This window comes from Pollicipes pollicipes, unplaced genomic scaffold, assembly GCF_011947565.3.
Source record: "Pollicipes pollicipes isolate AB1234 unplaced genomic scaffold, Ppol_2.1 Scaffold_4219;HRSCAF=4965_pilon_pilon_pilon, whole genome shotgun sequence".
NCBI classification, from domain to species: domain Eukaryota; kingdom Metazoa; phylum Arthropoda; class Thecostraca; order Pollicipedomorpha; family Pollicipedidae; genus Pollicipes; species Pollicipes pollicipes.
This window is the reverse complement of record NW_023596448.1, coordinates 8,053,662-8,074,537: the sequence shown is the minus strand read 5'-3', so window position 1 is coordinate 8,074,537 and position 20,876 is coordinate 8,053,662. Positions and strand designations below refer to the sequence as shown.

The window sequence follows — 20,876 nt, the reverse complement described above, 5'->3', positions numbered from 1 at the left end:
CGCACTATTGAAATCAGATGTGGCATCTGTCTTTTCACGTGCAGCGATGGTGACTTATGCAACCTACAATTCGGGCCGTTTCCTCTCGGTTTCACCCGTGTGTATTAAAGAACTACATGCATGCATGCATGGTCACTGACAGGACATGCATGGTCACTGGTTGCATCTCCTACATCTTGCAGGTAATGGGAATCAAGTCCACAGGCATCGCGTTCCGGCCTAGTCCGCATGGGTACGACGCCTACCGACCCGGGGACGTCGTCAGTGGCGTGGTGGTGCTCGACGTTGGTGGTCGGAAGCCCCACCGGCTGTCCGGTAAGTGAGCTTCAACCGCGCGCGATTCGTGCCGATTGTGCAGGGTTGGTCAGTGTTGTGTGCGAGCGCATCATGCCGATGCATATCTACGTTCTGCCGCCGATATTGCTGGTTTTGATGAATACGGATCTCATGAAGGGTCCATGCGGGTCATAGTTCTGTAGCGTGTTTTTATTTTCAGTGGACACTTCGTCAATCCTTTGTCGTCCTCAAGACAGGAATGACCTATGCATATATACATATATATGTGCATATCTGCATGTATTCCCTCTCTCTCTCTCTCTCTCTCTCTCTCTCTCTCTCTCTCTCTCTCTCTCTCTCTCTCTCTCTCTCTCTCTCTCTCTCTCTCTCTACACTATCAGCTAACAGAGGCGCTTCTGTGGCATGCGAATGAACTGAGGCATGTTGTTTGTGATACAAATATAACACAAGCTGGAATCTCACTACACGACAAAATTGATGTGAGCGTTTAGTCACTAATTGTGTTTTCGTAAACCATGTTCCATGTGTAGATACAAGGTAAATATTTTTGCCACAACTTTCCTTTCGTCCGTTAAGTAGCTCAGGCTGGTCTTGCGTGTTGTTTCCAGAGGCACCCTGAAATAAATATTTTCCTGAGCACCAATTTTGTACATGATGGGTCAACCAGATTAAGTGTGCCGGCTAGGCATGGCCTGTTGCGTGGACATAAACTATAACTGAATTGTCAGTTCTGTTAGTTCAATTAGTTTAGTTTAATTTGTTCAGTTAGTCCAGTAATTTACAGTCAATACTGAAGCCTCAACTCCACAAACTGAAGCCGAATAGTGCTGATGGATTTGTACCGTGTCATATGTCGTCCGTGCATCATATCATGTCGCGTCTTTGAGCAACCACTGGCGACAACAGCTTCTGTTCCTTGTCGGGGAAACCCAACCGCGCATCATCAGGCCAAATGTCATCCACCGCTTGGTAGTCCACTGCATTACATGCTTGACCAACGGGATGGTTCCCCGCCGTGCTGAAGCCTGACCTTTCAGATGATATGTCGATGACAATGGCTGCATGTGGCGTCACCAGAATTTGCCATGATTGCGAGGGCTGGGTCCAATGTTCAAATGACTCAGCATGGAGCTATTTCAACATGGCGCTGAATGCCGGAACAGCAAGTCCCGAGGTCATCGTGTCCTCCCCATCCTCCCTGATTTTGAGAAAGTGCCACCTCCCTAAGCATTGTCGTATTCCAGGGGCATCCATCGCCGTGGAAGGCGTCGCCTCCACGTACTGGACGACCTCGAGCGGCGACGACACATCCTCCTACTCAGATGAGGTGTGGCTCATCAGTCAGAAGCTGACCCTGATCAAAGGCAAGTCTCTTCGATGATCGACCGGCTCCACCAGTGCCCTCTCGGTGGTCTTGCGCGTGTGTTCGCACGCACAACATGAATCAGTGTTTAGTCATGTTGTGCGTGCGAACATGGACCTGGAGGTACAAATGTGCGTGCGAACGTGGACCTGAAAGTGTAAATGTTTGCATGCAAACATGGACCTGGAGGTGTAAATGTGCGTGCGAACATGGGCCTGGAGGTGTGAATGTGCTTGCGAACATGGACTTGGAGGTGTAAATGTGCGTGCAAACGAGGGTCAGGAAGTGTAAATGCGCGTGCAAACATGGACCTGGAGGTGTAAATGTGCGTGCAAACATGGACCTGGAGGTGTAAATGTTTGCATGCTCAGCGCTTAATTGGTCTTTGGCTCGGAGGAGAAGACCGGAGGACGGTGAACATAAATCAGGAAAACTATGACACGCTGTTGCATCTTATCACCACTCACTCCAGTCGTCAGGCCTGCATTCAGTCGTTAATGGTTCCAACACAATGTAGACCACTGAAACGAAACGCTACATGAGATGTTTCAGGAAAGGTGGTCTGTGGGTCATGAAAAGGTGGCCCGTGTGACATGAAAAGGTGGTCTGTGTGTCATGAAAAGGTGGTCTGTGTGTCATGAAAAGGTGGTCTGTGTGTCATGAAAAGGTGGTCTGTGTGTCATGAAAAGGTGGCCTGTGTGTCATGGAAAGGTGGTCTGTGTGTCATGAAAAGGTGGTCTGTGTGCCATGAAAAGGTGGTCTGTGTGTCATGGAAAGGTGGTCTGTGTGTCATGAAAAGGTGGCCTGTGTGTCATGGAAAGGTGGTCTGTGTGTCATGGAAAGGTGGCCTGTTTGTCATGGAAAGGTGGTCTGTGTGTCATGAAAAGGTGGCCTGTGTGTCATGGAAAGGTGGTCTGTGTGTCATAAAACGGCTGTGTCACGTCATCGCACTGCAGGGACACCATACTTGGTCATGCTGTTAACATATGATATTATGATGATTTTCCAAGCGTCCTGTTCACGAAAAGTGATCTTATTTGGCTCAAGCTCACGTAGCTCGAAAACGATTAAGCATGGCGATCATGACGGCCTCTAGAGCACTTATACATCGATAGTAAAGCTACGCATCGTCTTGTGGCGTAACTATGCGCGTTTCCACATTTGCACGACAGAATTACAGCGGATCTACGTTTACTACAAGGTTGAGAATGCAGGCGAGAGGCGTTTTGGTCTGCTTCCATGCTATTACGAATAGCGTAAACATTGTTATCGTGCACTGTATCACTCCAGTGATTGCAGCACGCGTCTGCCATATCGTAATCACGCGACTATACAAACAAAATGCTCTTGCTGAATGCCAACATTTCAACCCTACATGCCATTCTTGACGAGCATGCACCACCGCTGGAACAGCCCTCGACCTCTTTGTTGTTCCTCACCCTGACCTCCTTGTCGCAGATCCAGGGAGGGACCTGATGCCGGGTAAGCACCAGCTGCCCTTCAGCTTCCAGTTGCCGTCCCGCCTGCCGCCCTCCCTGAGCGCCTCGTACGGCAAGGTCAAGTACACCTTCCGCGCGCGAGCGGTCAGCAGCGGCCTGTTCTCTTTCAACGGCAAGGTGGACGGCAGGCTGACTGTGGCGCCCCACCGCGACCTCAACGAACACCCGCGGCTCGGCGTGAGTGCAGAGGGACCGCGCCCGGACTAGGCCGGAGCGCACTCGGGGTGGGCTGCGTCATTTGTGAACTGTTTGCCTGATCCTTTGTGAACGCATTTGCCTGCCGTAACCATTCGTGTCGCAGCAAGAAGTGCCGGGTCTCGCGATAGGGCGATTTAAATCAGCACTTGGTGCGCGCTTTTCGTAACCCCTCGTGTTGTACCTCAGAGTGTGACAGGGAGGGTACACAATCTACGCACAAGTCATTGCTAAGCTCAATTACTTTATGCCATACCCCTGATCATGACCAATATATAAAACACCCTGAGACGTTATATCGACCAAACCCCGAGTGGGATATGTTCGCATTCGCTGCTACTGGTATGCAAAGACATCATCTGAAGTGACGTCACCTGGAGCGACGTCATCCGGAGTGACGTCATCCGGGTTCGGTGGGGCTACGGTAGCTGGTTGAGTGCTTGCTGAAGGCTCCGGGTCCGTGCCTGTCAACACCCGACAGCCATAGCTTGACACCTTTGGCTGAATAGTGTATGGTCTGTATCGCGACCCTGTGTGTCGCGTACCCTCACCACCGGGCACCGCCTGCTCCCACGGCAGAAGCCGGTCACGCTGGAGAGCAAGACGGCCTGGTCGTTGTTCGGCCCGAGCAGCAAGCGCTTCACACTGACGATGCCGAAGAGCGGCTTCGCGGGCGGCGAGGCAATCGAGATATGGGTAGACGGCCCGCAGAGCGTGCTGGAGGCGATGGCCAGTGGCGACGGAAGACTGAAGCTGAAGAGGGTGAGGAAGAGATGCGTGATCCGAGCCGTCAGTGACAGTTTTGTGCTCGGAAATAACTGTATCATACTCGTATGATGTGATTGCCCACCTTATGTTTTTTCAACCATAGCACGTTTTACAATAATGACGTTTCCGTCATGAGGCGCCAATAACGTGCGTTTGACGTGACTGACGAAATTACACATGTGACGTCCATATGGGTACGTTTTTTGTTTGCTCGTGCCCCTCCATGACTGTTCAAGCTGGCTTTCATTTGGTTTATCTCATGACATAACCCCCACTCCTCCTTTTCTGCTCGCGACATGACGTTTCCATCTCTTCCTTCCCCATGGTCCATCCTTTCTTCATGACAAGGCGTGACGACCCCCGCCCTAACTCTCCAGCGGGACAGTGCATCCTGATACCCGCCCTAACTCCCCAGTGGGGCAGTGTTGCCCGATACCGCCCTAGCTCCCCAGCAAGGCAGTGCGCCCCGATAACCGCCCTAACTCCCCAGTGGGGCAGTGCACCCCGATACCCGCCCTAACTCCCCAGTGGGGCAGTGTAGTCCGATCCCCACCCTAACTCCCCAGTAAGGCAGTGCACCCCGATACCCGCCCCCATGTAGCCCCGCCCCCGCCACCCCGATACTCCCCATGGAGGCAGTGCAGCCAGCCTGTGCCTTCCTTCTCCATCTACCGTCGGCCATCCCTCTGTTGGATGGCTCTCATGGGTGAAGCTTTCCGTGTCGCATCATCACCGTGCCTCTGAAAGAGCATGTCTCAGTCCAGAGTGCCGGCAGTCCTAAGTCTCCACTTTTGCTCATCTTGATGTGATACTCATGTTCCTTTATTGCTCTCGGCCTACGATGAACGCGTGCACTTGATGCAAACGGAGCTGTACATATCATCGGAGGATTGATGGCAACTGTGTAGGGATGACTAACCTCAAAATCGCTTTCCGTCACCCCTTCCCCAAGAAGCCCAGAGGTGTCACCGCTAGTGATGTTACCCCTGCAGCGGACCGTGTTCCGGGCCGGCGCGTTCACTCAAGAGAAGAAGCAGGTGCTGTCAGTGCTCAAGCCGGGCCGCGTCGCCGCCAGCTGGCGCGTCCTGCGGCTGCCCGTGCCCAGCGGCGAGGCTAGCGTCGAGGAGGACGTCTGCCGCATCATCACCGTCTCCCACTACGTCAAGGTCTGTGGCGAACCCGGTCGGTCTGCTCAGCATTGGTACCGGCGGCAAGGAAGGAGCCGAGGACTTTGTAGGCTTGTGTTTTCGTACACACTCACTAAAATACAGTGCTTCTCTGTGCTACCTGTTACCGCTGTGCGAACAGATGGAGCAGGCGTAACCCGCCAGCAGGCTTTTTCATGGTAGTCTTGTATGCAAGGCAGTCGCCGTACAGTCCGGATATAAAAACTAGGCCAATATGCGCAAACCGTAATATACTTATTTACAGGAGGACCACATTGATTGTACACATGCAGTTTACGCATATCGCGGGAAAATGATACGCTTGTGATGTTACTCCCATTTTCCAACTACGACGGACACGTGCTGCAGTGTTGCCGCCAGATGATGTGGCCAGCCTGATACCCACTGAAAACACCAGCGCAACTGACGAGGCACCGGCCTTCACTGCCATGACTGCACCGACATACCGCAGTGAATTGCAACTTGCTGTGCATTTTAAACCAGCCACATCATCCAGCAGCAGTGTACCGACACAAGATTGTCCCTTGGAGCTGGAATACGAATGTAGGAAAAAGTCCGGAGTCCAGGCAGAGTTTGTAGCTATCTGGACAGCTGTTGTACAGGGGAAGCATGCTAGCAGGTCGTTTAGCGCCCACACACACACACACGGTGACCACAAGCTAATCCGGGTTAGACCGTTGCCTGGGTGCCCAGCGCCTTCTCTGTGACCGCGTCGCGGCAGTGACCAGCGGTGATCTCTAGTGACCAGCAGTGACCTGGTGCTTCACCACAGCTCGACACCTGAGGTCAGCTGATGGCGGGGCATCCATGCCGCCAATCTAGCGTGCAAACAGATTATTTGAGGACACTACTGCCGAAACGAAGCGATCACGGCTGTCACTAGCAGAGTCTCGCAAAACTTCAGGGCCATGAGCCCTGTTGCGATGCCCCTGCCAGTGGCCATCAGTGACCTCCTCGCCTTTCCGCAGGTCTCGACCGGTGGCATTCACCTCCACGTGCCGGTGACCATCGGGACGGTGGCGTTGAGGCCCCACTGAGCGGACCGTCCGCGGCGCGGTACCGTCCCACAGCGAGCAGACGGCCCAGCGAACTCTCTCACTTCGAACTATGGGCTACAGTTTGTGATTGTCCACAGCGAGCAGACGGCCCAGCAAACTCTCTCACGTCGAACTGCGAGCTACAGTCCGTGACTGCCCGCGGTTGGTGGAACCGGAATATGTGCCAGGACGTCTTATCGATGCTGGTTTTGTATGTGTCAACGGAAGTTGAGGCGTCAAGACTGACAGACTGCGATTTTGCTACATGAATGAACACGCTTGCTTCGAAGAGGATGTGATTTTGTTATCCTGCGAATCAAGATGGCGGGTGTTATTATTTATTGACTGTGTTGTATACTGGGGTGTATCGGCAATTGGAGTAGTATTTATACAGTACGTGCGTGTATTCCGTTTTTATGTTATATTTATATCCGTCGACCATTTTGTACGTGTGTAAAGACGTCTTATAAGAATCGAAGCCGGAGCACAAGGTCATTGGTGGTGCTTTGCATCTGTTTGGAGAGGGATTCAGCCCGCAAGGGTTGTTTCAGCTCCCTCCACACTGGACCAAAATCCCAAATTTTTGTACCTTGTTAAGATATGGTCCCAACATTTCGACGGGATGTATTTCTGGGATCAGAGTCTTCGCGATTGTGAAGCAGTGGTTGTGTGAGCCCAGACCTCACCGTTCGATCGTGAGGCTTAAGGCCACCGGCAGCAGGTCATCCCACCCAGAGGCCAATAGCGAACGCCTAAGTGACTCGAACCCACCCCGCCACGGGTTTGCGATTCGAAAGAGATGTGCTGTAAACAACTGAGCTGCCAAAATAGCCATCAAAGGTCTGGACTGCGGACCTTTGGTTTATATCTTTATTCGTACTCGAGCTGCGGTGGGCAGCGTTGTCTCTCCAGGTTGCAGCTAGATGATATGGCTAAGTTGAGAAGCATGGACAAACATCATCTCACCACGGTATCGAACCCCATCCCTGATAGAAGCGACTATTGCTTTGCCACAAATAAAGTGGAAGACACACGTACCGAATTCGTTGAGATCGTAGAAGAAAGCTTTACGGTTTCAGGAACTGTTATTTTTGACCTCGCCCCCCCACCAAAGAGCTTTGTAATGTTCTTCTTATTAGCCAGCATTTCGAGTACAGGCCTAGGCGATTCGTGTTTTTCTGTTCCAAATGCAACTCAGATGATGTTTTTGTTGTGATAATACGGCTAGCTCGAGCCATAACCGTCGTAAGGGCTTAATACACGGCCTCGTGCAGTAGGAGCGCTCAATGATCTGTGCAGTGGAGCTGTCCTGCGCGTGAGCACAGAAATATACCAATACAGACATTGTTGGTGACGCTACGTTACTGTCTTCTGTTCTACTACCTCGCCTTCATGGTTTGGATGTGCGGAGCCAACGGGTCACTACACTGACTATGCGCGATGATCGAAACATTTTAAAATGCGGTGATGAAAAATGTTGAAAAATACTTTAAAACGTTTTTAAACATCCTCCATCTGTGGCTCTCCTCAGCAGCGTAAACATGATTTGATATGCTTCTATGGCAACGCACTATTTTATAATTTCTTCGTACAAAGTAGATCATCGTGTCATATAATCGCAATTTTCAGTTGTTTTTACTACTTTTGCAGTCACATTTGCTTCATGATTGGGTTAAGTTTTTTTAACTGCATGGCCCATTTGAGGCTTTTCAATCTATCCATAACACTGGATTTTCAAAGATGTCGAATTAAGGTGACCTCGGTATCAAAAGAACAATAAACCGCTTTTCGGGATAAGGTGGAACGTAGTTGCTTAAGGCGCAACCGTTTTCTGTGATTGATCGAGCAGACTTGAAACTAAATTCGCACACGCCCTACCTTTCGGAATATGCTCTGCCACCAGCACTTTCTTCTTCCCATCCAGCCAAAGACACGAAGCGTTATATTGCAATATTTGGTAAATATAAAAATTTAAGTGTCACGTCTCACAATCCCTTTATGGTCACATTCTCTTCATCGCCTTTATTGTCATTTATCGGCCAGCACAGAATGCTTCCTGATATTTAAGGTGCGGTCCCAGTCTTTGCTCAACAGATGGGACCCCTAGCTAACTCGGTGCCCCTTACCGACAAAGGAAGCTCTCAAGCACTGCGGGCCCCCCCCGCCGACAAGAGTATCAACCAATGCAAGATGCTTTCGACCAGACTTTGCAAGCCCGGTCTTGCTCAGGTTGGAAAATGGGCCCACATACTAACGCGGCTCGACTGTGCGGTATTGGTGGCCTTTGACCGAATTAAGGGCCGCTGGGCAAAAGGCCCTCAGAATGCATGCGAAAACCGCAATGCTGCGGGCCTTTAGTGCGACCTCCGGCCGGCCCATCGGGACGTCCATTCGGGCCCTTGCCCGTCGGTAGAGAGGTCCCGAGAGGCTCCTCAGAACACAAGGGGAGGGGGAGTGAATCTGCTTCCCCCAGCCTGCATCCTTGCTTCCTAGGTGAGAAAGGAACAGCGGAACAGGGTGTAGAAGGGAGCACGGGGGCCACACGTGAAACTTTCTAAAGCATATTGGAGATGCGATTGACATTTTTATACCTTATTCTTCCCAAGCAACGCCGCAGATCTCGTACTTGAGACCAGTTTTCATATAAGTATCGCCATATCTTTAGGTCTCGTTCACTTGCAACGGCACTACGGGAGGGGGGGGGGGGGCTGGGTCCAAGTCTGGTCGGGTCCTGATCTTTGGTCCTGACTGATATTTCAGGTCACTACCCTACGGGCGGCGATTCTTTATGTGACCTACAGCCAGTCCTTCGGGCCCTTACACCTTCCAACCAAACCCTTGATCGTCGTTTCCGATGGGCCCCCCGGGCCCCTCCTCGGGCATCATCGAACACTGCTTTTGGTAGGCTCGGACCGCTTACGAACACAGGACCCCCTGTAAGACACTGTGAGCCCATGATAAACACCGGAGCCCGACCAGTGTAAATAGCTGACCCCGGATTTGCAACTGTTTGGAAAGTGGGCTCTCAGGTCCATACCGACACGGAGCCGACTGTGTGATACTGGTGGTGCTAGGCCGACATATAGGTCCTTGTCGACTTAGGGGTCCCTGATCGGTGCAAAGGGCTCTCTGACTAACTTGAGGGCCCATCCCCGCAAATCGGGGCCCCTGAATAAGACCACGATCAGTTTTTCGTGCACTTAGGCCTTCCAATCGTCCCCTTAATCGCAAGTCCTGAGGTCCTGAGGGGCACATCGGGTCCCTCTGAATCTAACAGGGAGGGGGGGAGGCCTGCCCCTGTACCCCCTGCCGGCGCCAGTGTACCTGCAGGACACTATTTAATACAAATTAACATGATTCTAATAGTGATTAGTTTGGTTGGCTACTAACTACGGTACCAATAGTTAAGATAATTGTTCCGCATACATTTGGCCCAGTATTTCCTCCTAGCTCAAATGCGTTGAAGGGGCTCAGCAGAGCATTGGGAGGCTCAGGTCCCCACGAAAATATGTAAAGTGGCGCATCTCGGATGACGCGTGGCGTAAGCGCAACAAGGGGAAGGGGGAGGATGGACAGTGCAATGTTACGTTCATGTGTGGTTGCAGTTCATGCCAAAAAATAAAATACAATTAAAAGTTAGAGCCAGATGCCGTCGACTCCCTGTCATGGCATGGAGCACGCCATGATTTGTTTGCATCTCCAGGTCAATTAGGAAACAATGGGACCTTACTTTTCGGGACGCCACACTAACACAGTGTAGTCAGAGGGAGAGGGTCTCGCCCTGCGTAACCAGCGCGCGGGTTGAATGTGCCAAAATTGCGTAACATGGTTTAAGGACGGTCCGTAAGTATGACTGGCAATCACGCCTAAGCGTAACGCCACGTTGTTGATTCCCCTTTTCCCTTGCTTTCCTTCGGTTATTCTCCGTCCATACGTCCCTCACGCTCCATGGGTAACGTAATATATGGACGTCTCCAAGTTGTGGTGGCTTACTGTATACCCAAAGCGCTGACTTGAGACGCATTTAAATACAAGAAACACAAAACGTGCAGAAGAAACGCCACATTTATGCCAATGATGCTATCGGCATTTCGATGGAGTACTTGATGATGATGCTGCTGTCCACATAATTTGCTAGTAACTGTGGAATTCAATTATGCTCGAATGCGTCGCTGCTTCTCCCAGTATACCTCCATGGACTAAATTAGGTGATTCCATCAACTCCAATAATCGGACTTTCCGCGCTCACAAACGTACGCGAAGTAAGCGGCAGTTCCATACAGACATAGCTCACAGACCCGTAGCCAGGCGAATGCATTGGGTGCCCGCGCATCTCCTGGGATCTGGGATGCAACACCAGCCTTATTCCGTCCAACCCTAAAGTTGCACTTCGGGCTTTCAAGAGGATTGGAAAAAGTATTTTCTGGTGTTAAGATTTTACTTGGTTTGCAACAATGTGTTAAAAAAACGACTGAAAAATGTAATTGTCCCAGCCCGGTAAAAGTGTATAAGACAAGTGTCCGCCTTTTGCTGGAGTGCTAGGGCACCCTCTCCCCTGGGAGCTTGGTCTGGCTGCGGGCCTGCATGCGCGTCATTCGGTACTGCAAACACACCTGCTGTAACGCAATAGGTTTTCTGCCTCAATAAACACTGCCTGCTATGTCACAAAATAAATTTAGAAAATCAATTAAGAGTTATATATCTATCTTAAGAAAGAGAGCGCATACCATGACGATATATCAAGAAATATAATTATCCCAAGGTTTTGCTTCCTAATCTAGCGCAGCTATGACAATATTCGCCGGCGTTTTAGCGAGCAAGACTGCTGGAGGAAAGGAAGCGGGGAGGGGGCCGGAGGGATTATTGAGGGAGGGGGAGGCGGCGTGGTGTATGTGCTAACGGTCGAAGGAGGATTTTCGTGTAATCGAGGACTGCGCGTGTCGTTCATGCTCACGTGCAGATTTCAACACAGAGCCAATGTCTAACAACACTAGACCATTACGGGTACGTCCGATGCTTGGTCCCGGGCGTGTGGGTGGGTGTGACTTGGGCGTGGGATCTGACGCTGCTTTGGTTGGCTGTAGTTAACATCTCTTGTGTCCTGCATTATGTATTATATGCGCTGCCAGTCTGTAGTGCAGGTGATATGAGACCAACAACTTGTGTTGTCACTCACCTGCATCAGGTAATCAAAACTAATGGTATATGCTCTAAATGGATTAAATCACTTTGCCAGGGCAATAACAACCACTCATTTATCTGGATGGCTTAAGTGTAGAGAGACACACTGGGGTCAAATAAGGGAGATGTGACAGGAGGTTGGATAAGCTTTCTCTGCCCATGGTGTGATTACCATTGTGGAATGAGTCAGGCATCTGTGGAAAGATGCATCCTACCTTCAAAATTTCTGCTGAAAGTGATGAAAGGATGAAGCAGGACACAATACTTGTTGTTGGAGAGTGGTACCAAATGATTGCCCCCAAATAAAAATGTGTGTTTGCATCTGGAATGAAGGTCAGAACTTGTGTACTTTCAGGACTTTTATACCATGGGTAACTTGTTCCAAGAAGGTTGATCTGATATAAATCTGTTTCCCCTTAAAATTGAAATGAATGAAAAGAAACACATTCTGGATAACCTGACTACTCCAATTAATAATCTCTTATTGCATGTTTAAGGTCACTCACTACCAGTGGGTGTTGAGCTGCAAAATCTGTACTTATTACTCCTGAGTACTAGGATGATATTACAAAAAATGTGAGTGGGCTGGTGCAGATTATGAAGATGTTATATTTAAGACAAAGGTAGTTGTCTGTCAAAGAACATAGCACACTAATACCCATTGAGAAGTGGGTTGTGGAGGCATGGAGAATACAGAACATACATACAAACAGAACATAACTGTGGATTGGTCTCCAATGATCATGACCCAGTTTGCTGAAGTCATGCCTGTGGATGGTTTGTGTTCAAGTGATAGATATCAAGAAATTGTATTTGTTCTCAATACAACATGCAACATTATGCATCACAATATATTTCAATATATGCCAAGGTGTCTGCAACTGCAGATGTATTCATCTGCACTTATTCAGATGGTGCCATCAGTTTGTTTTCTTCTCATCAACTGAAGGTACTAAACCTTAAATCTCATCTTGCCTCCAAGTTCAATTTACTCAGAACCTTTTAGCCACAACCGCATCCATTGAATTTGATAAGGGCTAGAGTCCAATTCAAAGAGATGCTGAGGTAGTGGCCATGCTAGTGAATACCTCAATGTGGCAGTCAAGATGCAACTTGATATCCAGGTTACAGTATTAGAAATAATCTCTGATTGCAGTTCTTTATTTGAAAGCATTGGCCATACCCAAATATGCTGAAATCATGTGGCCAAGGTATTATCAGCAGTTTCTGGGCTGGCTTTGTAAAATGCCCATGTTTACTTTATCTGCAAGAAACGTGACTGTACAACCCTGAACTTAATACTTATGATTCCATACTTAGTCACTGCAAGCCAAATGTTCACAAAATCTTTGATTGTAAATATTTCAGACTGGCTGTCATTGGCTCATTAATGTTGTTGGAGTGTTTTCCTTACTTCCTGGTAATATATAGATATGGAGAGATGAGTGAATGAGGCAGTGGAGGTTGAGACTGTGATTTTGGTGCTGCTTTGTCTTCCATGTTCTTATGGCTCAGTCTTTACTTAGATTTCCTGAAACTGCTTGACATTGGATGCATCATATAGTTTGTCAGATATGTACTGTGCAACGCCTTTTGTCATCACTACACTTATCATTAGTTGTGCAGTTGACTCCATCAGTACGCATAACCATTTTCATTATCATCTCACCGGCATAAACAAATTTGTGATCTGTCCTTCCAGGTGCTGATGATCCACGGCTATCGGCAGAATGCTTCCTCCTGCCGGGAGAAATCTGGTGCCTTTCGCAAGCTGACAAAGAGGCACATTGACCCCGTGTTCATATCGGCGCCGCTGGTGGTGCCATCAAAACCAGATGAAGCCAACTCTGGTAATTGCAAGCTTTAGTGGGCCCACTGGCGATGTTTTTGTTTTAGCTCAGGCGTGAGCAAGCACATGCCAAAATAGTGTTTTCATTCATTTTCATCCTGCTCAGTCCAACACAGTCCCTGTGTTGGACTGAGCAGGCTACAACTGCCTGTGCCTGTCATCTTGTGTGATGTTGAATGCGTGACAGCTAATACTGAGGACATGGTTGATATATAAAGTGACAAGCAGTGTTTCCCCGAAGCTAGCGTAGTCTAGAGAGCACCAACATTTGGCGCCCTGACCAAGAAAGAGCCGCTCCATGTGCCCCCCCCCCCCCCCCCCCACCACTTCCCGCTCCGACACACCGCGCTCCTGCGGCGTCAGGAATGCCACGATCGTCGTACTTGCCGCCGCAGTGTAAAGGTGCGAACCAGAGCCCCCCCCCCCCCTCCCCTGACCGTCGCCGGCGCCGCTGCCGCCAGCAGCGGACGAGCGCGGCTGGTGGTTCTCGGGCGCGGACGACTCGTTCAGCGCCGGCCAGCAGTCGGAGCTGTGCCGCGGCTTCGAGGCGAGCCTGGCGACAGTGCGGGCCGCCGCGCTCGAGCACGCGCCCATCGACGGCGTGCTGGGCTTCAGCCAGGGCGCGGCACTCGTCGGCCTGCTCTGCGCCCTCCAGCAGCGCGGAGGTACGCCGCCCGCGCGGCCGGCGGCGCCGAGGTGCGCCGCCCGCGCGGCCGGCGGCGCGGCGAGGGACGCCTCCGACCGCGGGCTGAAGGACGATGCACTCCAATGCATTCAGCATTGCAGCGCATCGAATAGAAAGTCGTTATGTGTAGACATAGATGTGCACTCAGTCAACATGATGCAATGTATGTGAGAAAGGGGCTGCCAGGATATACGCCCTCATGAGCCTGGTGTATCTTTCGCTTATGAATTGATTACTAATCCTGTCAGTTCTTCGCCAAGGAATGTGGCTCGAGCATCCCACAAGCAGTTATCTTGAGTTCCTGAGCTCGTGGAGTTCAAAGCAAGTAAGGGCAGCCGGTGTGGAGGCGAGGCGGCTCACAACGCTGTGCGGAAGTTGTTGTTTGAGGAAGGTTGTGCTCGTCAGTCCACCGTGCAGTTTGGACAGACATGTAGCAATTAGTATGCAGCTACCTTCGAGCCGGGGCTAGAGAGCACGGCAATGGGCAGAGAAGACGAAAGTCTGCGCTCAGGACTAACGCTGTACCCACGTGCGCGGGCAGAACTGGACTGGAGCTTCCGTTTCGCCATCCTGGTGGCCGGGTTCCGGTCCCGGTCAGCGCCGCACGCCAAGCTCTACGAGGAGAGCATAACGCTGCCCACGCTTCATGTGTTCGGGGACACGGACCGGGTGATCTCCAAAGGTGAGGTACGAGCAGTATTAGCTGCACGTGCTCAGGGACACAGACCAGGTGATCTCCAAGGAGGAGAGACAAGCAGCACGGGCTGCACGTGTTCGGGAGCATAGACCGGGCGATCTCCAAAGACGAGGGACGAGTGCTACGTGCTGCGCGGGTTTGCAAACATAGGCCGGGTGATCTTCAAAGGTGAGGGACGAGCATTACGAGCTGCGCGTGTTCAGGGACCCAGACCGTGGTATATCCAAAGGTAATAGAAAGCAGTACAGGATGCACGTGTCCAGGGACAGAGAAGAGCTGACCACTTAAGGTGAGGGACGAGTGGTGCTGGCTGCGCGTGTTCAGGGACACAGACCGGATGATCACCTAAGTCGGCAGACCAGCAGTACAGGCCGCCCGCGAGAGGACGGTGGTACTGTTGTCAATGGTATTGGTCATGCCGGACTATCGCGCAGCGGACTCTGATGCCTGGGAACTTTTGATCATACCGCTAGGCGGCATCACCAGTACCGACCTGGTTGTACTATGGACGAAAGCGTGGTATGCGCGTTTTCGTGCGTGCGTGCGTGCGTGCCTGCGGGCGTGGGTGCCTGCGTGCGCGCGCGCGTGCGTGCATGTGGATAGGTTAAGGATCCCATATTAAAGTTTTGTTTTCAGTGCGCATTTCTCGTTAAGGTGGACACCTGTGTGTCTCAGCTTCTCGGAAGGAATAGGACAGGATAGTACAATGGCTCGTTTCTTTTGAAACGGGAAGGAGGCGACCTCATCTGATGCTTCACCGCTCTCCTGTTCCAGAAATGAGTGAAGACTTGCTGAAATGCTACACAGATGTCGCCGTTTTGAATCACAGCGGCGGACATCACATCCCTGCTACGTCGAAGGACAAGGGCGTCTACCTCGAATTCCTTGACCGAATGCGGCTACAGTGTTAACTCGCACTTGCAGTAGGATGTGTTTGGTAGCCAATTGCAGGTGTCAGAGTTTGGACACGCATGCCGTGTGATGGAAACTGCTTTGTGTCTCATAGCCTGTGTCGCGGGGTCCGTACGCCTGATCGCAAATCACGCTTACGTCCCATGGACGTATATTTTGTTTGGTTTTGTCGCGTGTGTGCGTGCGTTGAACCAACTTTATGTGTCTGGTCTGTGGAACTGCATTCCAGTGCGGGTTTTCCTCACCGTTACTAGTCATGCAGTGCGTGTTTAGTCTCCAAATGCGCAATTCAGATGTGCCTTGGTCACGGAGGCAAACATGGCGCAAGTTATACGGGCAAAGTAACGCATGAACTATGTAACAATAAAATGCTGATTTTTCGTCGTCTCCATTTGGGGCTCAAAAGTCACTGAAAGGCATGTAAACTTGTTTTGCAGAACCGACGCGTCAGAGTCGAAAACGAAACCTAATAAACAATGTTCAACCTACAGTTTTATGTCAGGAGTGAGACGAGGTATGAACATTACGGATGGAGTGGTGCCCAACATCTGTCAGCACGATGAAAGACACGCACGTTATTGGAATGGGCCAGTAGTTGCCGTTCTTTTCTGAGATTGCGGAGCAAAGCTAAATCCTTTTTAGGAATGAGCGCACCGGTGCACTTCAAGTTACCGAGTGCAACGAAACAAGAGACGTGACTTGCATGCTGACTTGCAATTCATGCATAATTCGTGCTGATCATGCGTGAATTATGCACGATCAGACGACTGAATTAACGGCCGCACATGAGCGTACCATGGTTATCAACTGAAAGTGGCCATGCATGCATGCTCCGAGGATAAGGCTATTACTACTGTCCTATCGAAGTGTGTTAGACACTTATCAGACACAGGAAAAGCAATAATCGCAGACCCAACGACTTTCCCAGGTCTCCACGGTTTCGTGACATTTCGGTTTATCGCGACGGGCTAGAATGGTGAGTGAAAACAAAAACGAAGTCCAGAGACTGGTGAAGCCTCTTTTGGTTGTTCAAGACAGTGGATACGATGTGCAATGTGTCGAGGTGAAATTGGACGCGCTGAAGTTGATTTTATCAAGATCTGACTTACAGAATTCTGCCAACTAACAGGCCGAATCATTCGGCCTGTTCCTGGCTTCGGGATGTCCGAAGTGTTTGGAAAAGCAATAAGACACAAAAGAATGACATGATCTGGTCTCATTACTGGTGTACCAAGACTGATGAGTGCACGAAACGCCCAAAAGGAAACCGCCAGACTGTTTGACTTGCCTGACTTCTGACGTCTCGCACCGCAACGTGTTCTCTGACGTCAAGCCAACGCGCGCCCGGAAATAGACATCCCAGCACCTCGTTAGGGAACGTGACAAGTCATCGTCAACTCAACGTCATCGTCGGTACTGTGAGTTTGGCAAACGTTGGTGATGCAGTTTGGATGTTACGCCCTGTGAGATCCATGCACCTGGCTTTACCGCAAAACAGTAACATTGTAGCGCGAATGCCTCGTTAAAACTGACAATATAACCCGGGGTCGTATGCATTGGTGTTACTGGAAGAACGGTGATGTTAACAAGTCTAACATCGATTATTTAAACTGTCTCCCAATACATACCTCCCCTTGAAGTCGAAGACCTTTATCTGTGTTGCGGCCCTCGGAAGTCAACCAGAATATTCACCGCTAACAAACACATGCAACGGCGTCTTTCGGAAGCGTCAAAACGTGAGAAGAGTTAAGACTATCGTCAAATACCACTTTGGTTAAGGTCTTGTGGCTGCTCACTGCATCCATCGTCATTAGTTGTCCTGCACCGATCGGTATCGTCAATGGCTTCTAACCGGCATGTTTTGCTCTGCAGCAGCCTCTAGGTGTCAACAATGTAGGGTAATGATTGTATTATAACACACAGAAATAAATTAACCGACGGACACGAACACACCGTACTTACAAGACACATCTGCCAACACATATTCGAAGAGTTTAGCTGAAAGTGACCACACGAAAAGATTGCGCTGGGGAAGCAGTTTAATCGTACCGTGGCTTGTACCCAACGATGACGCGCTCATACTGAGGCTGGGGCTGGTAGAAGGCGGCAGGTGCATCGTCTTCGTCATCATCCTCCGGCGCCTCGTACCTCTCAAAATCATCATCATCGTCATCATCAGCCTCCGGCGTGGGGTACTCGGTGGGCACAGGGGTGGGCAGGTGGTCGCCCTGGGGCTGGAAGCCGTTGGCGTCGGCCACGTAGACGACCTTGTAGACAACACCGTCGGGACCGGTGTAGCTGAACTGGCCGTTGACGTCATAGCTCTCCTCATCGCCGTATCCCTCCACCGGCTTGCCAGACTCGGAGGCGTAGATGCCGTTCTCAGTCTCGAAACTGAAAAAGCATTCTAACGTCAGAAGTCTCAATGGCATAATATTGAAGTGCACCATGCTTTATGATCCGAGAAACCGATGCAATCTTTTTGCGCGTCGAATGCTTAGTAAGCGTAACAATAAAATTAAGGCAGACCAGTCACATATAATGTATACGAATCGATTCCCAGCAGTATGCAAAGTCACTTACTGTGAGTCGTAGGACTGGTCGTCGCGCAGTTCAGACTCCTGCTTCAGGATCTGGTACACCTTGGGGGCCTCGTAGCTACGGTCGGGGGCGGCAGCGGCCACGGCCACAACGGCGGCGAGCAGAAGCTGAAACAACAAACGGCAAATAACATCTCGTCAGTAATCTGTCTTTTACATGATGCATTTCACTCGTGAGGTCTCGTGGTAGAGATACACATCCACGGAAAGCAAATGGCTCGAAAGAAAAGCACACGGAAAAGAACCAGGTACCGGAAGGGAGCAAAGAGAAAGCATCGAAGGATGAGATAACTAAGGACATACAGGAAGGCACGTTCGTAGCGGGCGACTCACCAGCTTCATGTCTGCGTTTGACGTGGTCTTTCAGAGGGAACTGGTGCCCGACCGCCGACCTGGAGCTGCTTTATACCAGCGGTGAGTCGGGCGCCATGTATCCCGAGGTCAGACGGTGGGGCCGGGCCGGTCCGTTTGACCGGACTGTGAACCGGAGCCATGTGACCGTCGTGTAAAATGGAACTCGACCGGCGTAATGAGATTGCAGCGCAGTGTACACTAGAAGGGAAACGAGAAAAACCGGCATTAAATGGATTCTGAAATGATCACTGTCAAGCATCAGCACCCTGAAATCGCATTTTTCTTCGCACCAATACCGCAAGGGCAACAGGTTTTACTCTACCGATTCTGACCACATAGCGCCAAATATAAGCGATCCGGCCGGATTACCAATCAGATGTCCGAAATATCACAAACATAAATCTCCACGTCAAACAGATAGGCAGCAAATATAAAGGCATATGCAAAAAACGTACATCATTGCAGGAACATGCTCCCTAAAATTAAATGGAGTGATTTGTCCAATGTCCGGTACGTAGTTTTCTGTCATATTCAGAATGGCTGGGCGATATTGCTCATTCCCAGCGCCTCCACTTCGCGGTTTTTGCTGGCAGCATTAAAGGTAACGGAACACAAAACACGGACGAAAGAAAGCTTTGGAAAAGATGCTTTTCTGGTCTCTGGCTCAGTGTTGCGAGTGGCTTACATTTATATATCTAATACCACTAGAATGGAAACAGCTATCCTCAGGGTGTGTTCAGCCAAACAGGGGCATTGTGCGCTGCGTTAAACTAAACCCGCGTGTACATTGTTAGGTGCATTTGCGAGAAACATGATGCACGTAGATAAGGCGGTGCTGTTAGGTTTATTCCTCGTAGAAGAACCAGGAAGAAGACGAAATAGATGCATTGATTTTTCAACTTCATGCCTTTATGGAAACAAATATGAGCTGTAGATTTTGCTCGATTTATCACTCATATTCCTTTCGACATAGCCATGTGGCCCAAATATCAATGGGTCTGTTTTCCTCCCTTCTGGTTATTCTACGACGAATAAGTCTAACAGCACCGTTTTATTCTAAACTACATGCATAAACGGCCGGTGCATGGCTTAACGATAACACCTGCAACGCAAGCAAATAAATGCTAATTTCTAGTGATGAACGCGAGCGTTTCACAAAACTGAACCGTCACTTGGGGTTGCCCGTAACTCGCCTGGCTTACCCCATTTTGTCCAGCTTGCCTGCGAGTCTATACCACTTTACAGCTGATGCCCCTCTTTCGATTGCGCACGTCTGCTAGTCATTTCACATGGGTGTTGCCGGTCTGGTGGTATTATATGCCTATGGATACCCATAACTTGGCGTACTTCACGCGCTTACTATCTGCTTGGGTGTTTCCGCAAGGGCGTCGCCAATTTCGTTGCCATATTTCACATCCACTCAGAGATGACATTTTCCGTCATCGCTCGTCATTTACGGACCGTCTCCGTCCGTGACCTTCGTAAGGTTACCCTTGAACGACAACCGTCCAGGCATTTAGTTTGAACGATCAGCCTGCCATAAGGTCTAACCGCTATGCCCTGTGCAAGACCGGCTTATTTATTTTAATGCTGTTGAATATCGGCTTAACTTGTTTTAAATCTTCGTGCCCCCTGTCTCTGCTATCAACGCTCGAGTTTCAACATTTTCAAATCCAACATGTTCGTGCAATGTATGTATTTTGACAATTACACTTCTCTGAGCTGCCGCAGCCCCCTGCCCAGCCCCTGCGTAATTGTGTAACAGTAACATTTTTTATGTCATATGCTTTAGGTATTGTAAAGTCTCTTTTGTGCTCGCCTTCGGCCGCTCCTCCTGCACCTTTCGCTCATCGTATTTGGGATGGGGCGCACGAGGTGGGATGGGGGGGAGGGGCGAGTGGGGCGCACGGTAACATAGCCGATGCGAATGACTTCTAATCATTGGATACTACCATCTGTCTAGACTATCTATTGATACACCCGATTGGTTGTCGGCCTCCATAGCAGGATTCACATTGCTGGGAATGTATCAGTATTTCTTGGTTATATACTTATGATCATTCCAACAAAGCTGCCATTTTTAGCCTTGTCGGCGCATGATTAGCTGACTGCTCGTTGCTGCCGAAAACATGGATGGAAACTGCCCATTTAGAACCTAACTGAATAAACCAGTAAAGTGACTTTGCTTATTGGCGTCAAATTTGCACTCGCTACAATCGGTACATGCCATGTTCAGCTTGCATTGAACACAT

At 50.1% G+C, this 20,876-nt stretch overlaps 2 protein-coding genes across 4 annotated transcripts; both read left to right on the top strand.

The window, feature by feature from the left end:
- Positions 1-325: 325 nt before the first annotated feature.
- Positions 326-7,227, top strand: LOC119095387 (arrestin domain-containing protein 17). 2 transcript variants are annotated; one of them, XM_037218237.1, is made up of 5 exons: positions 326-1,661; positions 3,119-3,336; positions 3,934-4,116; positions 5,115-5,288; positions 6,278-7,227. In XM_037218237.1, exons 1-5 carry the CDS (start codon positions 1,340-1,342, stop codon positions 6,344-6,346), a joined length of 966 nt encoding a protein of 321 aa, XP_037074132.1. In that variant the 5' UTR covers positions 326-1,339; the 3' UTR covers positions 6,347-7,227. The 2 variants fall into 2 exon arrangements, with proteins under 2 accessions (XP_037074132.1, XP_037074131.1); XM_037218236.1 differs by lacking the exon at positions 6,278-7,227 and having other exon boundaries at positions 5,115-5,488.
- A 6,002-nt stretch (positions 7,228-13,229) lies between these two features.
- Positions 13,230-16,158, top strand: LOC119095900 (esterase OVCA2). Of its 2 annotated transcripts, none has more exons than XM_037218758.1 (4): positions 13,230-13,377; positions 13,841-14,041; positions 14,603-14,743; positions 15,533-16,158. In XM_037218758.1, the coding sequence occupies exons 1-4, from the start codon at positions 13,236-13,238 to the stop codon at positions 15,667-15,669; spliced, it is 621 nt and encodes a 206-aa protein (XP_037074653.1). In that variant the 5' UTR covers positions 13,230-13,235; the 3' UTR covers positions 15,670-16,158. The 2 variants fall into 2 exon arrangements, with proteins under 2 accessions (XP_037074653.1, XP_037074652.1); XM_037218757.1 differs by having other exon boundaries at positions 13,838-14,041.
- The last annotated feature ends 4,718 nt before the right edge of the window (positions 16,159-20,876 follow it).